Source organism: Branchiostoma lanceolatum, chromosome 14 (assembly GCF_035083965.1).
Source record: "Branchiostoma lanceolatum isolate klBraLanc5 chromosome 14, klBraLanc5.hap2, whole genome shotgun sequence".
NCBI classification, from domain to species: Eukaryota; Metazoa; Chordata; class Leptocardii; order Amphioxiformes; family Branchiostomatidae; genus Branchiostoma; species Branchiostoma lanceolatum.
This window is the reverse complement of record NC_089735.1, coordinates 4100275-4125504: the sequence shown is the minus strand read 5'-3', so window position 1 is coordinate 4125504 and position 25230 is coordinate 4100275. Positions and strand designations below refer to the sequence as shown.

At 41.3% G+C, this 25230-nt stretch overlaps 1 protein-coding gene across 1 annotated transcript; it reads left to right on the top strand.

Annotated features, from left to right (window-relative positions):
* On the top strand, positions 1 to 23426 carry LOC136448350 (neuropeptide FF receptor 2-like). The gene is made up of 4 exons (XM_066447763.1): positions 1 to 52; positions 17753 to 18262; positions 20513 to 20612; positions 20840 to 23426. The coding sequence occupies exons 2-4, from the start codon at positions 17950 to 17952 to the stop codon at positions 21501 to 21503; spliced, it is 1077 nt and encodes a 358-aa protein (XP_066303860.1). The 5' UTR covers positions 1 to 52; positions 17753 to 17949; the 3' UTR covers positions 21504 to 23426.
* The last annotated feature ends 1804 nt before the right edge of the window (positions 23427 to 25230 follow it).

Below are 25230 nucleotides of genomic sequence, written 5' to 3'. Positions count from 1 at the left end.
CCGCAGAAGAAGAAGACAGCTTGCGCCGTCGGCAGGCGGAAGAGAAAGCTTGGTAAGAATTTCCCTGTTGCTTTGAATTCTCATCATGTGTGAGAGTGCACGACCAAGCGTTGTCACAAAAATATTGATAGGTAATGAATATAGTTTTCGACAATGATTTGAGAATTCTATGTTGCTTTACGTTTAGGCCGCACCTAACTTAGTCTTAATCGTGCACTGATTTAGGATATTCCCAGAATGTCACCAATCCTATACGATAGCATTGCGAAAATGACTCGAAGATTAAAAGGAATTTAGAGCTAAGAAGGAAATTAGCCGATAGCGATCCGGCTTATTCCTGTTAAAAGCCTGTACATTGCACGACATCCTATATGGTATCAAAAGAAGGCTGGCAAATCAAGTTTCTGGGTGTAATGTTTTAATTCAAGAAGCTAACAGTTCCTTACTCGTCCGAGTGTACTACTTTTTAGAATTCCTTGTGTCTGCGGTATCATAAAAAAAAAACGAAATAGGATGTCTTTCACGGTATTGATGCCACAAACATGTGTTGAAGATGAGACAATACTGCAAGCTTTGAACGCCTATCTTGTCACGACCGTACGGGTAGCTTCCTGCAAAATACGTCTTCCAAGTCGTCGGAGCGTGATCATCACTCTCACTTCAAAGTCCCTTCTCCACTCAACCAATCTCTGTAATCTTACCCGAGGACCTGATTGAAAACTGACTGAGTAGTGATTAAGAGCGAAAGGCAAAGCTACGCCGAATATCAATATGTACTCGGTCTTTTGAAGAAGTAGGGAAGATATAAGAAAACCAGAAGAGCGTGTCTTCTCCGAAATTGGTTTCAGACATCGCTTCTGAAGGAGCTAGTGATGGTCTCTGCGTTGGAGACATCTGAGCGGTGTTGCGGTAGTAAGTAGGTCGTGACAGCTTGTTTTGACAGTTGCAATTGAAAACCAAACTAGTCCAATCTAGTGCAGCATATTAACTACCACAAGACTAGTGAGCATGTTTGACGTTCGTGTTATGATTCCAATGGGAACAGAAGAAGTGAGATGAGTTCCATATTTAATCTATGTTTAGACTGTCCAGGACTTACAACTCGAGCGACTCTAGAGCTAGAAAATCACAAATTGGTCCACACACTTTGCCACCTCTTGGCGTTTTGCTTCGGATTTTTTTTAGCCACCGCGACGTTTTGTTCATCTTACTGTCCAAGTATTTTTCGTTCACTCAAATAAATTTGCTAGTCTTAATCGCATATGCAAGTGAATCATCTTTTTATAAATCTAAGTATGTGACATTTTACCTATTATACAAAATTACCAAGCCTTTGGCTGCGATGCGAGAGGAGCTGTACACACTTCTAGAACCCGGAATAAACCGTAATCATCATCTGATTTCCAACAGTAATGGATGAGGTAGATTGATATGTGTCCAGCAGTTCCACACAGGAGGCTGTTGAAACCGTGGGGATAGAGAGACCACGACAATTTACAGTAGCCACCCACGGCTTTACATCAGCACGGCGAGGGGAGGAAAACTGGGACTAACGACAGGTTTTGGGGAATAGTTGCACCGGTGCATGTAACCTACAAATTTAGGTGCACATACAGAATACATTTTGGGTGCACAACACAACACAACACAACACAACACAACACAACACAACACAACACAATCCAACACAATCCAACGCAACGCAACGCAACACAACGCAACGAAAAGCAACGCAAGGCAACACAACACAACACAACACTACTCACGTGTGTTTGACATGACATCTGGACGATATTTTGATATCATATCTGTCACATGAAGATATTCTTTGAAAAGAAATCTGTGGAAAATTTGAGCCTCGAATGCTATATACATCAAGGCAGGCTATATTCCCACCAAGATGCCTCACCAGAAATTGTAGCAACATTACTAACGCTGTGGCCCTGAATACCGAAAGCTTAGCGTCAGCCCACGTATGTAGTTAGCAGGTCCTACTTTGACAGTTCTTTGACAGTTAAATGCTATAATTGATACTCATGCCACGAAGGCACACATCCCTCTCAGTTAAAAGTGACTGTCTTCCATCGATTTGTTTTAAGAATCAGGAAAGTAAAGAGGACTCAGGTAAATGGAAAAGCTGACGGCACAGAAATTTAAAAGTGATGGAGACCCTTGCGAGAAGCTTGCACTAAAATGGCTAAAAAGCTTTAGAAAAAACCCACACATAATACACAAGTGTTTACACAGTCTCGATCGAGGTTTTCCGTGGATACATTTGCCAGGAGGTAGTCGACAGTGCATATACATGTAAGGCTCCAGCTGCCGTTGCTACTTTGTATGATGTAGTGTGGTCTAAAATAATACCATATAGTTAATTGGCATTCATGGTGCACCACTAGAAGGTGGTTCTTGGCACACAGGGTAGCAGGTTCTCGTTCTGTGTCAGTGGCAGGCTATATCTTCATAGGGAGTTAGGAGTTGTTAGCCCTTCCACGTTTAACGTCCTAGAGGCACCTCCTCGAACACGAGACCCCAATTTTACGTCCCTTCCAAATGACGTATACAGCCCCAACCCCAGTACTAGTCACAAAATAATTGCAACCAGTAGCTCAACTGTGACATGTGAGGCTGCTACCAGTTGAGGTAACGTTACGTGGTGGCGTACGTGTGTTATGTGTGCTCCGAGTCCCTTGATACGCTAAACCGGGTGCGTTAGATGATATACCTAACACCAATGGATAAGATAAATCTGTCGTATTCCTCTAAATGTGAGAGATCATTCAACAGAGGAGAAGTCTCCTCGGACGCAATTTAGATAACCTCGGCTATCCTGTAGGATAACGGCCGTAACAGTATCCATAAATGTGGATCTGGAATACTTTAGGGATAAAGATTTGATATTGAATGACAATCAGCATTGAGCTGAAGATATGTGGCTTCCAGTTTCCACCGAATTTCACACAAACTGGAAGAGCAGAACGTGATGCTAATTTTGTCAACATGAGACTGGAATAAAAGACCACAGGTCAAACAAATGCCATCAAACCCGAAACATTGCTAGTGTGACAGGGGATCGATCTCACATCCAGAAAAACTGTTGTTGCCTGCGTGAAAGGAGGTTTTGTAGTCACTTCTAGTTTGTGTGTTTGTGACGGTTGGTTCTGTCCACGCCTTCGCACGCAGGCACGCAGGCACGCATGCACACACACACACACACACACACGCGAGCGCGCGCGCGCGCGCGCACACACAAACGCACACACACAAACGCACACACACACACACACACACACACACACACACACACATGCACGCACAACGATACACACACACGCGCGCGCGTGCGCATATATTCTACATGTGGAAAAAAATACGAACGTTGCTGTTTGATACAACATATCGCTTTACTTTAAAATTTGTTGAAAATATTGTATGAATTGTATGAATAGATGAATAATTGCTTACTTTGATAGAAGAACTTTATTGCACGACTATTGTAGCAGGTACAAAGCATGGCAGCAACAGTAAATAATGGTACTGCTTGCGTGCTATTGTGTCAGTGAAATGCCTTTTCTAGATTGGACTGACACAGGAAAGGCGATATCGGTTTACCTGAAGGATAAGCAAATTTCCGTGAAACATTACCCTTGACACACGCTATCCGAAATTGGATCTATGAAATAGATCGTGAGGGAAGGGTTGATCGGAATGGAACACGTCTCAACGAAATATACATTTTCGTTATTGACATTTCCTAGTCACATCGACACTACCAGGAAGTTGGGTCAAAACTCAAAAGTGATTTACGATAACCCCAAAGGTCAGATGCAGGAAGTGGTAGGTAAGAGCTGGTAGAACTACTCATAAATCACGTGGAGTGACGTCATTATCGAAATCGATGGACCGCCTTAAGCAAAGTAAGTAAGCACTCATAATTTAAGTATGTCAGAAAGTCAATGGAAGAAGGAGCTATTGTTTATGGTCTGTCTATTTGCTTTTAATGCTTAGGTCACATTTCCAATCCGGGGCCCGGCCGGGCGGTCTTTGGGAACGAAAAATATGACATTAAAGACAATAAAATACACAATACATACCAAACATTATCTAAGAGCATAGCTTGTGTATATCTATTGATGTGCACTTTAATTTTCTGTTTCCGAAAATAGCCCGGCCGGGCCCCGTTTGGGAAATGTGACCATAGCATTAGAATTCCATTTGTCTTATTTCGTTTATTTCATCTATACATGAAAAAATACACTCTGGTAATAGTAAACCTGTTTTTCAGGTAACCCTAAAAACACTTATTAACAAATGAATCATTCACAAATCATCTGAAACCTTCAGTGCCCCCGAATACCTCCATTTCAAGCACTCTTACAGCAATCACTGTATGTGATATAGAGCCCATGTTGGTGGGGAAATCTCTTCGAAATCCATCTATGGTCTATGTACATCTACGTTCTCTATGGTCAGCACGATAGTTTTGATATCCAGGTGCAGACATTCAAAGTTCAATGTAATACCACCTACTGACTTCCCGGGGAGCGTATCGAAAACTAACTATCTAAATGCACAGGCGGTGGGGGCATAATTGACCTTGTATGGGTGCCTCTCGCATGATATATTTGCTCCTAGGCAGACATCTAGAAGTTCAATATCGTAGTTCCAACTTACCTCCCGGAGGGCGTACCGAAACTCATTCTCTGGTATAATAGACTTTGTCTGGTACCTGTATTATCTAAAGCTTTCTAATCGAGTCCAATGGGAAAGGTATACATCCATCCTACTAGGTACACTAAACGTTTGCGACAGATTTGTCTGGTAATTTTAAAATTCCATTTAGAAACATAATCTCGAAACCATAAAAAAACTAATATTGATTGCACTGGTTTGTGGTAACTGACGGTAAAATAGATTTGAAGAAATGGGTTCATCCATCACAAGAAGTGCATTAAAACGTTTGAGATAATAAAAGTCCGAACGGAAATCAGATTGGGTAGATAGTATATTATCAAAACGTTGGCGTCGAGCCATGATCGTGGTAAACGAAAGTTGCGCTGGTGAAGGATTTGTAATAACTTTTGAATGAAGTCCATTAGCCTCAACTGGTCCAGAGAAAGGCAAGGTCAAGGCGTCCAATTTATCGTAGGATGCATCCAGTTTAACAGCTTGTCGACTTGAATGCAACTTCTGACTAGGAAAATTGAGATTCTCTGGCTTTTTTTAAGTATAGCACGTAACTCAACTGGCATCAGCCTCACAGGTGATCCCCTGATTCCAATTAGTCGTTAACTTCGAGAACCTGGTTCAAAACCTGGGATGGGCATCTCGGTTGGGGATGCAATCGTCTTTCGGAAGGGACGTAAAACGGGAGATCTATTCCCGAGGAGGTGCCTCGAGCACATTAGAATGGGAAGGGCTTGCAACCCCTCCTGGTAAAAATATACCTTGCTGGCTGCAGAACCAGCAGGAAAACTTGCTGACCTATGTGCCAATAGGCACTACAACAACAACAACGCAACAACTTCAGTTCTTGCGGTCTTTGTATTATCGAGGGAATCAATCAATAATGGGCGGCAGCGTGGTCCAAGAGAATGGCCGGCGAAAACTGTTGTTGCTTCACTGAAGCACAAAATGGGTTTCCATGTACAATCTTCAAATCCAGTAGAATGCGCGGCTGATCTATAACAAGATCTAATAGATTTCATTTGGTTTGTGACGTGAGTATGAAAGAGTTTTTCTTTTTATGGGGCGTTACATTGCCTGGATGCCGTTGAGTTGCGATAAGTGGAGATGTCTTCCGTCGTTCCGTACTGTTATCATTTCCATTAGCAGTGAGGTCTAATGCCACGGTCCTCGAAATCCCAGAAGAGGGAAGTGGTATGTTTTCCATTATATAGTGACGCACGTTGCAAGTGTTTTTTTCCAAGAGATTCTGTATTTTTGTTCATTAGCTTTCACTATTAATAGTTTGCTTCCGTGAGGGCCCTCGTTTCATGGGTAGTTAAGCATGTAACTTTACTGTTTGGGCGACAATTCCAATTCAATCTCGTCCCACACACGACACTTTGCGGCAGTGTGCGCATTTGAATCGCCCTCCGTTCGTAAAGGGCAAGTGGCATATTTTATTTCCGTCACAGCTGAAGACTTTTGTTTTCTACCACAAAATTCAGTTGAAGGGAAATTTGATACCCGGATGAATTGTCTTCCGTAAGTGGAGGAACGCAGTCTGTTTTGTTTTGTTTGATAGCCTTTCAAAAGGAAATCGAGGTTCCCCTTGATTTTCCAATTTGGTTTTATGGATGCAAGTCTCGCAAGTATTTGAAGAAACAACTTGTGAAGGAAACCGATCTTTGAATGTCCAGAGCCCAGACATCACAGTAGAAAAATCCCATACCTACATAAAGTATTTAAAGCTTTTGTAACTTCCTTGTACTTTCTTTGTTCAGCCATGTCCCTTGAAAGATTTGAACAAAAACACCCCTGCTGTTTCAGAGCAAGCTGTTAGGGAGCCCGAACCTACACCACTTCTTCCTTACATCATCTACCACTGAAGCATCAAGACCACAACTTGTGCAGAACAAAAGATGCAAATACCGAAAGTTATGCTGCAGCACCAAGGTGAGCCACCAGGACGCCCAAAATCGACCTCGACCTTTGCGTGTTAACACCACCTACTCACATATTATCGCAATCCATCCAGAGACTGTAAAGTTATTGCTCCGGGTAGATGGAAACACACACACGCACGCACGCACGCACGCAAACGCACACACACACGCACGTACTCGCACACAGAGACAGAGGCACACACATGCATACACACTTACACACACGCACACACATGTACACACGCACACACACAGACACACAGACACACACATACATAATATACATACACTCACACACACACACACACACACACAGACAGACACACACACACACACACACACACGCACACACATTGAAGTCAATTGTAGTATTTATCCTGATATATTCTACATGCGGAAAACATTACAAATGTTTCTTTTTCATGAAAGATATATATCGATTTACGTTTAGAATTTGATGAAAATATTGTATGAACAATTGAATAATTGCTTATTTGGGTAGTGCAACCGTGGTATTACGTCCATAAAACGCCTCTTCTAGATTGGAGCGACACCGGAATCGGTTTACTTGAAGGATAAGCAAATTGCAACATTGCCCACAAAAGTCGGCACACTATCCGAAATTAGATCTATGAAATAGATTGGGAGGGAAGGGTTGATCGGAATGAAACACGTCTCGACGACGAAAATAACATTTTCTAACCGTCATAAGAAATTAGTCGATAAAACGTTGAGTTAGCGCGATTATAGTCCAATCATTGGGAATAGGGCGTTTAGTAACTTATATGCGTCACCCAGAAATGAGAAGCACACAGAAGTCAACTGAAATTTCGGGGCACGAACATAACGTATGAAACCTTTTATGAATATCGTCCAAACCTCACATCATTGTGGCTATTGCTATTCAGGCGACGCCGTTTTGGAAATCAGTACGTAATAGGTAAAGCACGAGTAATGCTAGGGTCACATTTCCTAACCGGGGCCCGGCCGGGCTGTTTACGGAAACGAAAAATCAAAGTGTATGCCCATAGATTTGCACAAGCTATGCTCTTAAATAATCTTAGGTACGTTTTGTGTTTTTGTTGTCTTTTATATCATACTTTTCGTTCACAAAGACTGCCCGGCCGGTCCCCGGATTGGAAATGTGACCCTAGCATAAGGAAGACTTTTTTTCTTGAGTGTAGCGTTTATTCAAAAAATTTTTTTTTGTAATTTTTGAAAACTTTATTCAGTAGGTATATAAATAAATAAATACAGCATAAGGAAGACGGTAGACATCAGAGTTGTGTGGGTGGATTCATGTGGTTCCCAAGCCATGAAATCTACGAAGACCTTGTTAAAAGTTTTGTTAAGGAATCCCATGTTTTTAAGAAGTGGTAAAGCCCCCCCCTCCCACTGGACCCGCGGCACGCTGGCGGCGTCGCTGCGGCCGATCAAATTGACAAAGCACTCAACGAATTTCATCGACAAAAAAACAAATCTTTTTAAGCTTTGTGTGTTTTGTTCTCTTTTTGGTCATGCTTGTACATTTTGGATGATATTCCCATTATAAAGTCAAGGGTAACATAAATCCAGTTTAGGACGCAGCGACGCCGCCAGCGTGCCGTGGGTCTAGTGAGAGGTGGCTTCAGGTTCCTCAGCTCGCAGCTCAGTTCTCCTTGGGGTTTCCTTCTCACTCGCCTAGCGTTGGATAAAGGCACTCCCATAGCCTCTCTGAAGCCGTATATTTTCAAAAGGGCGTCGCCTTAAAAGTAATGATCACATTTAGTTAAGTTTCAGTGGAATTTAAGCCTTTAGACATATTTCATAACTGGGTGATGCCGAGACGTTATTAAATGACGCTGTTATGTGTTTGAATTAAACACGATGATGATAATCCTCTCACATAGTTTGAGCATATTACAACATCTTTAAGGAAATTAAAATCTTTAAATTCTGCAAAGCCGCCGGCTACATGAGAGGAGATCGACAGATTTAATTTGAAGGGTTTCTCTTAAATCTGAGTCGTCGTAATGCAGATGAAGCACAAAGTCGCCAACCATTTGTCTTGATTAGAGAATGAACGCAAAGGAAGCGACAAGACGATGTAGATGGATTGCCAACCTGTCAGGCTTACATTAACAAGCAGCGAGAACTCGCAGATTCATCAATCGTACCGCGTTTTTCTAAGAAATGGAATCCCATTACTTGACTTGGGCGTCCTTCAGGATTCTAATTAAGGCCGGCGGGTAGGTGAAGCTGATAGTGAAAAATGAATGCATGTGTCGCTGAAAGATCACAATGCGCTATTGATGAAGTTAAAGTTGTAGATCATTTACTATGTGCCACTCTAACCTTAACGATGCGTCACTTGCTCACCGCAACCCCTTGGGCACAACAGGAGTCATCGGCCCTTGCTATTTTGAACCGGATCACGTAACTAAAAGGTAAAGGTAGTCCCATAGCCTTTTTGAGGCCGTAGGGGCAGAGGGTTGTTATCCACTGTGTCTAGGGAACGGTAGTTGGAAGGCAGGGCCCATCCCTCTCCTTCCACCGCCTTTTACCTCCCCAACCAAAGTCATGTACCCATTTTTACACCTGAGTGGGGCGGGAAACGTCGTGTCAAGTGCCTATCCCATGGGCATAAGATCCATGACATGACAGAATTCGAGCTCATCATGACCTCTGGGTTCTGGGTCAACCACCCTGTTGTTACGTCACACGACCCAACAATTCACGCTGGGAACTATTACATGGGAGATCTTTATTGACACAACAAAAGCACAGCGACTTTCGTAAGGTCTACTACATACATGCATACATACATACATACAAACGAATAAGTGCATACAGCTGAGTTTGATTACACACAATCATATGGAATAGAGCAACATATCGAAATATCACATGTCATATACATATACATTGCTTGTTCTAATCTCCAAACATACTTTGATGTATATACCTATCTGTACACAGCAGGGATGTATGTAATTGAATCTAGCGACAGAACGGAGCGCATTTAATTCATTTGAACAAGCGGAGATAAAGGTGAATAGCTTTGAGCGTTTATCCTCATATCTTGAACAATTCTTGATAAAGTGACTTTCATCTTCAATCTCATTTGGGCAGAATGGACAAAACTTTGATCACGGGGAATTTTACAAACCCACGTGTAGGACACCGATGGTAGCGCATGGCCAGAAGTTCCTCTCGAGAAAGAGTATCTTTATGTTCAAAGTTGTTTGAAAGTTAGAGTAAATGTCTGCAATAAATTTCGATGTCAGCTTCGTACATTAAGGGTGCTCTCCAAGCAGAGAGAGGTGGGGAAGATCGTCACCGCTGGGGTAGCGGACAAAAAAGGGACATATGATAAAACGGTGACGATCAAATAGCTTATATCAAGTAGAAATGTATTTAGAATAGCTGTCATTTCGCTATCAATTCATCTATATAATTCATTTTGCTTCTCTGTTAGGTACATCACACGCACGTTGTTTACCAGTGTTTTGCTTTAAATTGTATGATTTTGCAAGAAAGTTATCATTATTATCGATAAGTGCATTACCCACTTTACTACAATTATGGCATTAATGTTATCGGATTGGACGTCTTATGAGGCAACGTCGGAAAGGAAATACGCAGTAAATATAGACGTATGGGGAAAATACCAAGATTAAATTAAATCCTTCTTGAAAGCCATAGACAGATAAAAGAAAATCTGTTATTATCTCAGTGTGGCGTCGATTAATTCTTACGTATTAAGCATTTTCTATAATGTTGGTAGTTTCAACTCAAATGTGTGGCATTGCCAGTATGTAAACCGATTATTTCGCTTTGAGACAATCTTCAGGTTTCAAATATTTTGCTGTTTGCCAGAAAAAAATTAGATTACCTTGTAATGTCAAGAATACTTGATGGTCTTGAAATAAATATTTCTTTCTATTACAACTTTTCGTACCTTGAAAAGTTCTTTCACTCTGTGCAGTTGAAGCTCAAATTAGTAATCTCGCCAAGTTTTATTTAGAATAGCTGTCAGTAGCGTGCGAAGTCCAGTGGTCAGCGATCTTGCCTCTGGAACTAGAAGCCCCGGGTTCGATCCCGGCTGGGTCGCTCATCCGACATGCACGCTACCGGAGAGGGTCGCTGTCCTTAGGACGGGACGTTGAGCCGTGGTCCACTGTTCATTGTACTTGTCGAAAAGAGCTAGGGGAATTTCCCCGGTACAATGAACCTGTAGATACTGTACATAGCGTTTGTCCTCTTTGTCACGACCAGCGGAAGTTTTGCTCATCTGTTCATCATTGAGTTCATTTGAGCTAAATTTAAACTGGTTCTAGGTCACTTTCCTTTCCTTTCATTGTTATCCAATTTGTAAACCAATTACTTCGCCTTGAGACAGTCTAGAAGTTTCAAATATTTTGTTGTTTGTCAGACATGAGATTCGCTTAGTTTAGCTCTAACTTGTAATGTCAGGAAAACTCGGAGGTCTTGAAATAAAGTTTCTTCCTATTGCAACCTTTCTTACCTTGAAAAGTTCTTGCTTTTCCTCTCTGTGAGTTAATTGGTCCTAGTGCAAACATTATCCGGTTGAATTAGCTTGCACCGTCCAATTCATCCTGAATTGATTTGACTTAAGCACTTCAGAAATTCCAATATTTTGGACATTAATTGAACCGTTTAATATCATGAATATGAATTCCTGTTTCACGATATTAGGGTCGAGATATATGCTATACCCATTATGGTATGGCAATTTAGTCTTACTTTATATGGTATACTGTACCAACTATCACTTACTTAGAAGTTAACAAATATGTCTAGTTTTTGTCAAAGATATCTTGCATCCCTTCCCTTCACCAGTCTTATTGGCTTGGCACATTTTACATCTAAATCAAGCTACAATGTTATCTTAAATGAAAATTTGGTCTGTAAACTTAGAATGCTTCAGAATATTTCATTCACGCTATCAGCTATCATAGAGCTTGCTGGAAGGCAGTTAATCAACAAATCTTCTTCGTGAGAGTCTTCCTTTACATTCAATACCGGATCTATGAAGGGATTGTCTGTAAAACTGTAATCGGATGGAAAGGGCAAGGTCAAGGGAGAATATTCACGGATGTCGTTCAGCTGTATCGCTTGTAATATAAAGATTAAACCTTCAGTTGCCGTCGATGCTGTCCGCCTTGTAAAGATGGATTAGTGTTATAACATATATAAATATAGCCTCCGCTTTTCATATCATTCAGTTGGAGGTGTTACCGATTGGTACCGGTTATTTCGTCTCAACTTCATTGAATGAAAAACATTTTCTACCACGAATCTTTAGGGAGTTATGAAATAAATGATATAGCTTTCTAAGGGGAGTTATTCTTAAACTTTTCTGTGATGTTACAAAGGATGATAGTGTAGCTGTTATCCTATGGGAAAAACTTGGGTATAAGCTTATTATATACTTTTAGGGAAATATATAATGTTTTATCGCTTTACTTGGGATGGGAAGCAAGTTTTCACTACGCCGTAGTGTGGCGTAGTGACGCCGTAACGGTTAGAGTGTTGGCCAAGAACTCAGAGGTCATGTGCTCGAATTCCTTGACATGCCACCGATGATGTGCCATCGGGAAAGGCACTTTATACGACTTTCCTCACTCCACCGAGGTATAAAAATGGGTACTTGACTTCGGCTGTGGAGATAAAGGGCGATGGAAGAAGAGAGTTGGGCTCCGCCTTCCAATGCCGTGCCCTAGACACAGTGGATAACAACTCACTGCCCCTGCTGCCGCCTGAAAAAGGCTATGGGACAACCTTTGCCTTTTAACTTAAAATTTACCAGAGCCAGATTTACCCAATGTGCGCTGACTTTTATTTAGCACAACATTACGGTTATGTGCAAGCCATTCCACCGAAAAACGTCAGAACTGTTTTCACTACCCAACTCAACCTGCCCGTTTTTAAAGTTTAAAGATGTCCATTCAGAAAATTCATTTCCGATTTGTTCCAAAAAAGCAATGCTTGACAGACACTCCTACACTTGTCACGCCTCAAGCAGGGCACCTCATTTTGTTATTTCGGAACAGCACTGTTAGCCCCGCCTCATGCCCTTATTGAACTCGGGATGTGCAGCATGTTATCGACGTACGGAGCAATATATCGCAGCGCACGTCCGTACATTGAATGACCTTTCTGACTTCAGCACTCATCATTGGACACAAATACATCACATACTGTAAACCATTCCAGCGGTAGAAAAGAAATATCTAGAAAGGCTCTTGCTATGATGGAATTCAAATGGGGTTAACAGACAAACGAGCCAATATTGAAGCCAAACTGTTTAAGCACCCCTTACTTTTCATCCTCAGTTTTATGTCGATGAAGGCTAGACATTCAGGTAATAAGATACGCAAGGTAACAGTTACTCATTCCAGCAACTGGATAAAATTTGGAAACGTTCAGAATCTTCAGACAGCATCCGCTGTCTTTATCAGTGACTAAGCGAAAATCTGGAGTTACCCAGATGACCTAGGTAAATCCAAGTTTTTATTTAGTTACTGACGAATGACAGCTTTATATTCCACATAGCTGACAGTAGATTAACCTTTGCTTTTGCGCGGTGCAGTTTGAGTCAGGCAGACATGAATCAAACATTATTCTTTTCATCTGCCCTGCCAGTCTCACGGCTGCCTTCACTTTCGTCCTTTCACGAGAGTCTCACTTTTCTCAGACGTCAGTCAAATGCAATCCGTAATTCCTTGATCTGCACTTTTTTCACGAGAGGTATTCTCAACTCCTTTTCTTTCCGCACGGCTGCCCCACTCATAGGCAAACCGATATGACGACATCACCTGATTGTCACATAGGAAACCATAAACCATAGGTAAGCGTCGTAAAAGCTCACGTTGACTAAGTGACCTTTCTCGCTAATGGTCTTAACGACCTGTTCTCGATGACTGGCTATCTGTCACTGACCAGGCCGAACAAGAACCCACATGAGCATTGGATGCGTGCCTTTTCTCTCAAATTTCTAACATGGACGATAATGGGCTTCGCATCAAAGAGCAAGGACATCAATGATGTTTTGCAATGAAGGGCATTCAAGGAAAAGAACGTCAATGCACAGACATAACTCCTGACTTTTACGATTTTGCTAATCTGAAGCCCGAGCAATGTCAAACACAGCAGGCCAGATCATTGAGATTATATGGAACATTAACAAAAGTTGGCCTAGAATGACGGGATAGAAAGCATATAGCTGAAGGTAATTTGTACTCAGCGCAATCTGACTCCACGCCAACGCTTTATCATAAGGCAGTACCTTTTTACCCTTAACATATATCTGTCACGACCCTCACCTCACCTTACCTCACCTCAATCCACCCCACCTAACTCTTACTTTGGTTCAGTCTTATTACACATCACACTGCCGCTGGGTGTACGTAACGTGTAAGCTAGAATTCTTTACACGTGCGTCACTGCTAGATTCTTTGCTGTTTCCTTTCAAGTTGTTCTAAAGAAGAATTACAAAGTTTGCTATTCGTCCAAACATATTGGAAACGTGTGACATTCAGGAGTCGAGGTCAGACGTGTCTCGGATATCAGAAAGGTCTCTCTTGATAATGTAGGAACGTTGTGAGTAGCAGTTCGTAAGCAAATGTGAATGCGTTTGGGGTTAGTTAATGTTTGTGTCATAAGAGCGACTTTGAAACCCTAAAGTTTCGAGGTGTGTAGCTAAGGGAATATATTTTCATTTGCAAAATATCATCGGCAAACACAAAGTATGTTTTCACTTCACTATCAAGGTACAGGCAGTCCCATAGCAATTGATACGCTATAGCGCTAGGAGATGTGAGTGGTTATCCACTGTGTCTAGGAAACGGTATTGGAAAGTGGAGCCTGTACCTCTCCGTCCACTGTCTTTACCTCACCAACCGAAGTCATGTACCCAATTACACCTGGTTGGAGTTAAGAAAGTCGCGTGAAATACCTTTACAAAGAGCGCGATTTCGGTGGCATGTCAGGGGATTCGAACGTGGGCCTGGGTTCTGGGTCAAATACCCTAACCCTTACGCCAACAAGACTTCACTTTGTATACGTGTTGCTAAACCTCAGTGGGAACCAGTGAAACACAAAAACCGCCACCTCAATTGAGGGTGACTGCTTTACCTTTTCAAACCTCAGTTGCAAGTATTCACAAAACACAACTTTCAAGTTCATCAGAGTGGCTGACCGCAGCTTGTAACCCCTACTTTCTACATTATCTTAATACCACGTACAGCCCCGCCTGGTCTTTACACTACACCATACGGATTTGTAAAGGGGCTTTCCCATTTTTTATAGCGGTAAACAACTCCCGCAGCGGTAACAATGGGCTCTAAGAACGCACTCCGCGATCGTAATGGTAGCATTAAGGAAGCTGACATAAAAGACCCGTGGGTCTCCAAAGGCATTACCGGTTTAGATCTTAATGGAGTGATAGAGCCGCGAAATTTTCTGTTCAAAGAGCAATTTGTCACCTTTTTCCAGTCAGCAGATCCCTGTTTTGTGTGTGTTCTCCTTAGGTTATGGACGGACCCTTCGTCAATGTCACGAATAGATTCTGCGAGAAAGTGCACGGTAATACTTTGACCACCTGTGCTCTGTTGTATGAATGAAAGTTTATTGCAAGTTCTTTCCCGGGGGCTTATTGTAAGTACATGTAGCATGAAAATGACGGACAGACAATGGGCAATGATGGAGGACAATATAGTATGTGACTAGTCTAAATACTGACACTAAATTCTAACTTATTGGGTTTGACTTCTTTTTTCGAGACAGTGCCAACTTTTTCTGTAATGTGTGTCTTTTGTGCTGCAAAGAAGAGAGTCGTTTTCATTTTGTCTGTAAACGTGGAGAAATTTGGATGGAATTTGGTAGCCTCTTAACATTATACAGCTCCTTTCGTTCGAGATTGTACAAGTTGAATAAAATGTGTTTCGTCCTCCACCGTGTTTGACATGCAGTATTTACAAGTTCTTTCGCACACAGGTTATAAGTCGTAAGAATCCTGGCGACCTTACGACTTACGTACATCAAGTTGCAGGAGTTTCTTATGTAGTCCATTAACGTTGCACCTCGGGAGGTGGGTGTTGAGACGATAAGTGTCTGTATTATCTTCCCGTTAGAGCAACTTTTGCTGACATCAATTTATACCGCTGTCCGTGGGGTAGAGATACCAGATTCTTGTAAACGTGACATCCATGCCGATCTTGTTGGTGCTGTTTCACACGGGAATAGCAAACGGAAGGTGACGAAAAGTCATGGTTGCAAAGTGGAACGCGCATGTTTTAGATGGCGCTGATGACATGTGGTTGATCTTACGATGATGAGTACTTTTCCGTAGGATCTGAGTGTTTCTTCAATTATTACTTACAAAATATGCCATTGTATACATGACGTGCAAAAGTATCGTGTTCGTATCTGTATATATAGCCAGTATAACTGCCCTTTTGCGTAACACACAGTCACATTAATTAGCTTCACAGGCACGCGGCGAAACAGCAGCAACTTATAACTTAAATTAGTTTTACACTGATTGACCTGAATAATCCTTGTACCTATAATTGTAAGCACTTTGTTTAAAGCTATTTAGCTAGCTAGAAAAGATGCTCCCTGGTTTCAAGTTACTTTACCTTTATTTTCTTGTTTTGGTTACTATAATTTTTCTTATTCACATTTCGTGTCGCCAACATGTGTTGGGATACTCATATTAAGTAACTTAAGTAGCTTACCCGGATAAATCCACCCAAAACCATTAGCGATAATAACAGCCCACCGGTTCAGTCAATTTCCGTTGTTGGCTAATGGCCTTGGTAGGCGCTACACACGTACAGCAGTTCATCAAAGGAGTAATTTATTTTGAATTGCTGGAAGAGAACATTGGGCAGGGTCCTAACTTTCTCCCGGCAAACATCATTTACGTAACAGGCGCTGTGAGCATTATTTGGTTTACTGTTATAGCACCCTATTTCATGGCTTGCCATGCATCTTGTGGCTATTGTTCAAGTAAATATCGTACACAGCCGAATTCGTGCCAACAAATTGTAATACAAGTGTGATGAAATACTATACAAAACTTTGAATGGTATCTTTTACAGATCCCCAGTAGTTTAAGGGAGGGTGATTACATTTGATCTACAGTCCAGTCCTTAGGGGTCAGGCACGGAGCCCCAAACTAAGTACAGTAATTGAATGGAACTCTGCAGCGGTTTGCGCTCGCCTTTGGGTCGGCTTTTAATTACAAGTCACCAGGCTGTATTATATAACACGTACCGCGTATTTCCCACGTGTGCTTATGGGTGCATGCTGGACTGCTTATTCCGTTATTTGATCGATGAAGGCGGCCATAAGTCTTGAGCTTTTGAAAATGAAGTCTCTCGAATGATTCTCTGAAGTAGCTAAACCTTGAAAGACCCTAAGATTAAGAAAGTTTCGAAGCAATGCCTCACGGTCTGCTATTGCACTTGTGCAGGTAAAACTTCCTGGCGTCGTGTTGGCGTAACAGCTAGGGTGTTAAGCCCAGAGGTCCTGGTTCGTATCCCGTGATATGTCACCGATGTTGTGCCCACGACTTTCCTCACTCCATCCAGGTGTGAAAATGGGTACCTGACTTCGGCTGGGAAGGTAGAATGCGGTGGAAGGAGAGGATTGGGCTCCGCCTTGCAATACCGTGTCCTAGATACAATGAGTAACAACGGCCTCAAAAAGGCTATGGGACTATCTATACCCACCTTTTTAAAGTAAATTTTACTACAAATGCTGAAAAGAAACGCTTCGTCTATCGCATGTCTCATCATTGGAATGCGACACGACATGACGGCTATTAACTCAACTCGTATTTCTTTCATTTCTGTATCTTAAGCGTGATAATTGTACTGTAGTTACCCTGTTTATTACGTGATTGACATTGATGTACTACCATGTAGAGGACCAACAGGAAGAATATCTGACTGAAATGTCAAACTAATTGTGGATCCAAATGAAGTCAAAGCACAAAAAAGTGAAGCACAAAACACGGTGTTCACGGACACGCTGAGTGGTTATGACGTCACATACAAGCACTTTATCAAACCATGCATGGACTTTGATCAATGCCGTATCTAAAAGTTAATGTTTTTTCTTTCTTCCAGCTACTTTCTTGGATAGCCAATGTGAAGCTACAGTGTAGAGCAGTCTGACCAAGGAACCGACTAAATTTACCTTGGAAAAACGAAAACTGTAGGTGGCATATGATTTGACAACAACAACCAAAATATTCTCTAAATTCATCGTCTGTCACCCAGATACATTTCCTAATACCATATTGTCCTATCCTGATGAAAACAAAATGGCCGACTTCGATTTCGATTTCTTAAAAAATTCAACACGGTCGATCAACAACCAAACTACTGACGTAAACTGGACGGTATCGACAGCCACACGTCTAAAACAGTCCGTACCAGTTATTGCCTTATTTGGAGTGTCGTACTTCCTCATCTTCGCCCTATGTGTGGTCGGCAACACCCTGGTGTGCTTCGTCGTCATAAAGATCCCGCGCATGCGCACGGTGACCAATTACTTCATCCTGAACTTGGCCGTGAGTGACCTCCTGGTGGGAATCTTCTGTATGCCCTTCACCTTGGTGGACAACATCGTCCTTGGTGAGTGACTTTCAGATACTGTAACTGCATTTAATATCGCGGTATAGAGAAAATGGAGTGTTCGCAGTGGTTTTCAGTTCGCGATGGAATCAAAGGGATAAGCGGTGAGAAGAAAGAACAAAGTTCGCGGTGAATTTGAAGAGGTCACCGCGAAAATCGTGAACATTAAGCCACCACGAACATTTCAACATTTGCAGTATTACTAAAAAATGTGTCATAGCTGCTTATTCATCTGTTATTTATGCCAATTTTCTACATTAATTGGATTGGCTGTTATGTTGCCGTCTCAGACAACAAGATGTAAAAGAATATAAATGTAAAATCATTATATGTTTCAAATCAACAACGGTCTTTTTCTAATTCAAAATCTCAATGTTAACAATGTGCATTGTTAAGGACAGTTGCATCAAGCCCCGGTTACACATAGCCGAACATGGCCTCCCAACGTTGCCCAAATCATGGTTGAGAGTGGTTCAGCTGGTGGTCAAAACATTCGGCTGTGGACAGCAGGTCTGGAATAGGTTGGTTGGTGGTTTTCTGGTGGTGGGGAGTAAGTCAGTAGTCGTCAGGGTGTGTTTAGGAGTCAAATTTGAGTCTCTATGTAAAACAGGTCACACTGCTCCGACATACAACAAACCTTGGTTCGCTTGCGGTCGGAGGTATGTTCGGTTATGTGTGACTGTTGCTTGACGGAGTTATGAGAGAACAGACCTTCACGAGAATCTACGGCAACATTTCCGTCACAAGACAGCTGAGCTTTGTATACGACATATTCACGACTCTCTCAAGAATATCCTCATGTTGGTGTTCTAAACGTGAATGGGACCGGGCCTTTAACAAATTATTCATGTTGAGAATTCTTCAAGATTATGTAATTTTGAAGAACCACCTATCCGTAATGGCATGGTGCTAATACATTTGATTAACGCACTCCAAGCATGTTACCGGTTGCCTGATTGATCAAAGCTTATGTAAAGAACTGCATATTACGGCTATTTCCCTGAAGAGCTGTGGCAGGCTTTTAATGATGTGCAGGTAACAACAATCAGCGCCTTCATTTATGTAAGCTTCGTTGATGAACTGACTCCCGTAAATTACTTGTCATTTGCGTAGGTGCAGAACAAATAGGTAATTGGCTTCACGAACGTTTGCAATCAAGGGCTTGACACTAACACGTAGTATGCTATAAATTAACATATCTTTGAATCTGTCATGTAACAATGTGGAGGCCGTTCAACATTCGCTACGTATACACAAACACAAATACAGTACAAAAATAGAAATCTGTTGCAACACGCCATTGAATCCCTTGCATTTGAGATAACTCCCTGCTTTTATCAATTTGTATAACCCACGTAAAAGCTACCTCTGTTAATGCATTTGAATGAGCATCATGGCCGTTCTTGTTGTTTCTTAATTTATATATTGTCCAGTTACCATGGCTACTCCTTCATAATTGCCTGCGGCTAGTCGTGCAGTCCTGGCTGTATTTTATACAGCCTAAATCAAATCAGATCCTCTGCTTATCACTTCAACAGCAAATATCTATTGCAAAATTACCTCACGCATGCTCGAGCCTGACCATGGTATGAGCCTTGGCGTAATTGGAAAGTAAGGTAGATTCAAGTGAAGTATATTCTCAAAGATTTCCAATCAAAATCAGACCTGCAATCGGTAAGTTCAATTTGCCAACTTGCCGGATAGATCTCGGATATGAGCTGTTCTATATAGCCCTTAAGCACAAGCAATTTTCTCCGAAGGTCATACAACTGAAGAACCGTTTAGATTGCAGACGTTATCGTGAGTCCGGGATAAATAAAGTCATCAGAGGCAACAAATCGATCATCTCTGGGTTAATCAACAGCAGGTTGTCCACGTTATTATCATTCTTTACTTTCAGTTCACACTGTACTGGTATTCATGGTATCAACGAATCAGAAAATATTTTATTGAGACTGACCCTGACCTCTCGCTGTAGATACTACTACATGTGCGGACGATGTAGACAATATCATAGACCATATAGATTTTTTATAAAGCAATAGCCTCAATGTACTTAATTAAACTATCGTTTTTGGTTGTTATTCTGTTCATGTCAAATCCATTTGTATTGGTTTTGCCTTGTCAGCAGGGCTAGCCCTTTGAAATAGCCACAGGCTAGTTGGGCAACCCTGTCTTTTTGCCCTGAACAGCCAAACCAATAGACACAGAAAAAATAGATACATGTTTTACTGTTATTTCCTTCTGTAGGTTGGCCGTTCGGTGACGCCATGTGTCGTCTAGTTCCCTTCATGCAGACCACTTCCGTGATAGCCTCGGTCTTCACTCTTCTGGCTATTGCGGTGGACAGGTGAGAGAGTGTTCTGTACCAAATTATTTGACACCTTGGGCTTAAGGACCTCCTCAAATAGCAAGGACATGTCAGGAAATAAGAATTTCGTAGGAAATAAGAAAGTGAAAATTTGAAGAAAAAAAAGATTGCAACAGCAGACATTTTCTTCAGCCGTAGTTGCAGAATCCCGCCATACTATCATGAAATTAATAGATTAACGTCCATTTCTGGCTATTTTTTGACAGATTCTATGCGGTTGTCCTCCCTACGAAACCGAAGCTCAGCGTCAACCAAATGGTGAAGGCTGTCACTGCCATATGGGTGTTCGCCTCGTTCATCAGCTTGCCATTGATCATCTTCAAGCACGACAAGGAGTTCCCAGACCCGCAGGGAAACATGATCTTTCTCGTGCACTACTGTGACGAGCAATGGCCTGCCGGCGACGTCAGCAAATACTACAGCCTCTCGCTGTTCATCCTGTGCTACCTGGTGCCTTTAGGCATCGTCCTAGTCCTGTACGTGATCATCGGGCATCGCATCTGGTTCAAAGCCACTCCAGGAGGACAGAAAGCGTCCATGGAGGCCCAGAACATCGCCTTGCAGAAGAAGAGAAAGATCGTCAAGATGCTCATAGTGGTAGTGGTAGTATTTGCCTTGTTCTGGTTGCCTCTCCACGCGATGCTGTTGTTGAATGACTTTGTCCAGTTGACATACATGCAAAGACAAATCATGTACATTTACATTTTCCCCATTGCCCATTGGCTGTCCTACTTCAATAGTTCTGTGAATCCGATCATATACGGATACTTCAACCCAAACTTTCGCGATGCTTTTAAGTCACTGTTTTCCAGAAAAAAAGGGAATGGTAAAGCATTGACTGCACAATCGCGAATAAGCCGCTGTTCATAAGCCTTAGTTTAGAATCAAGAGCCTTTATGCAAGATTAGTTCACTTGTGTAAACTTTGGACACAATTTCAAAATTTTCACACAACCAAAATAAAATTTCCTATTCCTTGGTTGATTGGCATGAAGATCTTGGAACAAGAAATATGATAAATATAGTAATGTGCATGAAAGGGATTTTGTCCCTGAGCATGCTATTTTCTTGTTAAACAACGTCATTGAAACTAATGTTTCCTCCCCATAAAAGTATATCAAATCACGTGTTGGCAGAACATGCTGAAACGCCCCAACTAGCGATTCCTAGGTAACACTTAAGTATGATTTTGCATGAATCATAGATAGTCATAATACCAGACGGGCTAGTTATACATGCAACACCAAAAGGTCTCAACTACAACTACACAGACCAGACCAAACTACACATCTCAAGTAGGCCAAGCCAATGACCAATGAACATTTGTATTCAGAGTGGTTGCCAACTATAACTCGCATCAAAATTAGCAGCCACTTTAGCTCTAACTTCATTCAAACAAGTTTTAAAATCTGACCAATTACCTGAATGAATGATGGGTTAGTGCTTGTCGAATGGATTGGTTTTGAAGTTTTGTTTTCGTTTCTATTCCTATTTATTGTGAACACATTTATGATTTACCATTATCATTATTCATTTGCTTTGTGTGATTTGTATGTACAATTGATTTTTTAAATCTTATTTTGTATAATTCATGACCAAAGTTTGTATTCCGGTTACTTAATAACATGTTATGGTGTCCCTGAGAAATCATCCCTAGATGGCTAAGGGGGTTACCCAATTGATAGATGAATAAATAGCTCGTGCTAGAGTGAGGCGTTATCTGAAACATTTTCGTGCACCTCTTTGCCTATTAGTAGCTCTAGTCGTTCTGCCCACTTATGATAGGTATGCAACAGGACCAACTCAACATGAAAACACATTTACAGGTTAAAAGCAGCGTCAATCATCTTCGTTATCTTTCCGGTTAAGAGGGTTGTGTGGGAGGAAGTGGATCGGCTCGATAAGTAAAAACAAATTGCTTTAGAAATAGACGTGCAGGTCATAATGAGTAGTAACAGTTACAAATATGGTGTACGACACTCTACACCGACAGGACTTTACATATTCCCGCACATTGTATATAGATTTGGAAAGGGCTAGCCATGGTTATCATCCAACGTGGCCGTTGTAAAATGGGGAGAGCACTTAGCCTTGCTTGACAGATTACATTTCAGTGTTGAGATTATGGGTAAATTTTTGCATTACATGCTACGTTGGAATATATTTAGAACCGTGGCTGTGGTTTTTAGATACATTTTCATTGTATATAAATCAATTTGGATAATCTATTTTGTCTTTGGCCGTCCTTGTTATGTCTTTTCTTAAGATTTTGTGGTACTGGGCTAGTCTTATAGTAAGTTCCATTAGTGATGATATGATAAATAGATGGTCAACTGGCGACACATTACTGCGAAGTTAGATATTGTTAATACTTTTATTGCTTGTACAGGAACATTTTTGTGATTGAATTTGCACCAAGTCGTAGTGTTTCCTCTAGATTGTTTCCGATATTCATCTTGTATTTTCAACCTTTGTTGGAATTTGCTCTTACCCAGTGAAATTGTATCCATGTTTTCAAGGGCAGGGTTTCTTATGAGCAGTTTCCTTTGTGCTCCATCCTCTATAAGTAGTATTCATATAGATAATAAATGAAAATAATGAAATAATATGAAGTATTGTATAGGTACCGTTCCGTGCAAGTGTAACAGAAAACTCCAGAGTTGTGGACAGCTTCTATATCAGGTAACTGATTATGGTGACGTAGAGTGTAACTAATGGTAGTAACGTTGTATAATGTGTAGGAAAAATTCTGTTGTTCCATTCGTGGATAAAGAAATAAAACTACACCCCACTTAACTGAAATGGCTTCTGGTGATACCTGTTTGCAGTCATAATCATGTGTCTTGAACTTTTATTAATTGCCAGGGTCTAGTGTAATTGATAGTGGTAAGCTTAGTTCTTATGAAAGATATAAAGCTTATGTATTTCATAGACAAATATTTTGGACTTGTCGACTTTGAGCAGCGTTCTTTGTGTTGGTGCTCACCCACTAAAATGTGCGATAACATTACTTCAGTCTGAAAGAGTTTGTCCGATGCGGTTCTGAAGATACAGTGGAAGTTGAAAGTCGTTTCATCTCAAGCTAAGAGAAACAACAAAGTCAGTGGTGGATTTTAGCTTGCCCACTAGACGAAAGCAGTTCTAGTTTGAAAATCAAAGAGTCAACAACCATGATAGAATAAGTGGGTGGATTAGCCTTTAACTGCCTGCCTCCAACGAAGAGGTCAACATCAACAAAGCTAGCGCTAGCTGATGACAGCGTGGTGAAGTGTAGGAACAGTTGCCGATATTGTATTTACCATTCGATTATCTTTTGTATGGCATGCTATAACTCCTGACCTTTCACCGACCGAGGCGTCCATGATTTGGCGTATTAGATGATGGTTGTTTTCAAAAATCCATTTTTTTCGTTGCTAAGCTTTATGAAACATAATCTAACTTCAATATGTATATACATCGCTAGATGTCCTTCCGACATAGCAGATGAATTAAATACGTGCAATATTAGACCTACTCTCCAAGCTGAGGTTAGAGAGAGAGATCAATGACTGCCGTTCATCAATGAGGAAACAAAGCGTTGGTGGATTCATTGAAGAGGCAAATTTGTGATATACCTTTTGGTGGAAATACATTTGGATAATGAAATCTTTTTTGAGAACCAGGCATGGTCTCGTGCGTGTAAACACATTACATCATTGACACTGTTATGCCTTTCATATATATGGAACATAGCTATGAAGATTGTACTTCAAATGCAAGGATCAGTGTGATTTTCAGGGAAACAGTCTGTGGTTATCACAAAGTGTCTAGTAGGAGTGATCGAAGTTCCTTTCCGTGCCAGAAAGCAATTACCAAGCAACAGGAAACGAAACCAGCATTGCTCCTTAGACGAGCGCTACCTAGCAGAATAGGAAAGAACTTCACTGAGGTTACTCTGGTCCTGAATTCGGTGATAATAACAAAATATGAATCCAAATGTCTATCTCGAAACAAAAATGAGGTACATAGTAGAGGAAACAAATGGATTTCCTGAGGATAGGCGACCATAACATCGTATCGTATGGGTAGACTGACAGACGGAGCCGGAGGACCATGTGATATTCAATCACGAGAACCTTGATTTTCCCCCGGACATCGGGGAAAACACATTGTGATGATAATGATAAACATTGCTGCGTAGTTACAGATATCCAGTATTGTCATAAAAAATGGGCTCTATACATCCTGAACCAGTGACCAGACAAAACCACGAAGGCTCTGACGGAGTTCTCCCATAAATTAGCAAAGGACAAAATTGAAGGTTACGACAGCGCGGAATACGTTGATAAAGATTGGGAATGACAGTAGCAATGAATTACTCACTGGACCTGATAAAAGGTTAGGCGCCAGACAATTTTGCTGCTTAGAATACAAAAAATGACTCACGAGAGATATGGTACAGCATTGGACATTCTAAAGGAAAAGGAGCACTAAAAGTGTGACATTTTAATGAATGCAGTTACTGTAATAAAATATAAGTGGTTAGTGATGGTTATGTATGTTGTAACCAAAATAAACTAAAGATACATCGACACATAAACTGTCATATTCTCTTTTGA

Coding starts and splice junctions, on each gene's coding strand:
- LOC136448350 (XM_066447763.1), top strand. CDS start 17,950: ATGGCCGACTTCGATTTCGATTTCTTAAAAAATTCAACACGGTCGATC. Junction 18,263..20,512: donor GGTGGACAACATCGTCCTTG/GTGAGTGACTTT, acceptor TTCCTTCTGTAG/GTTGGCCGTTCGGTGACGCC. Junction 20,613..20,839: donor CTGGCTATTGCGGTGGACAG/GTGAGAGAGTGT, acceptor ATTTTTTGACAG/ATTCTATGCGGTTGTCCTCC.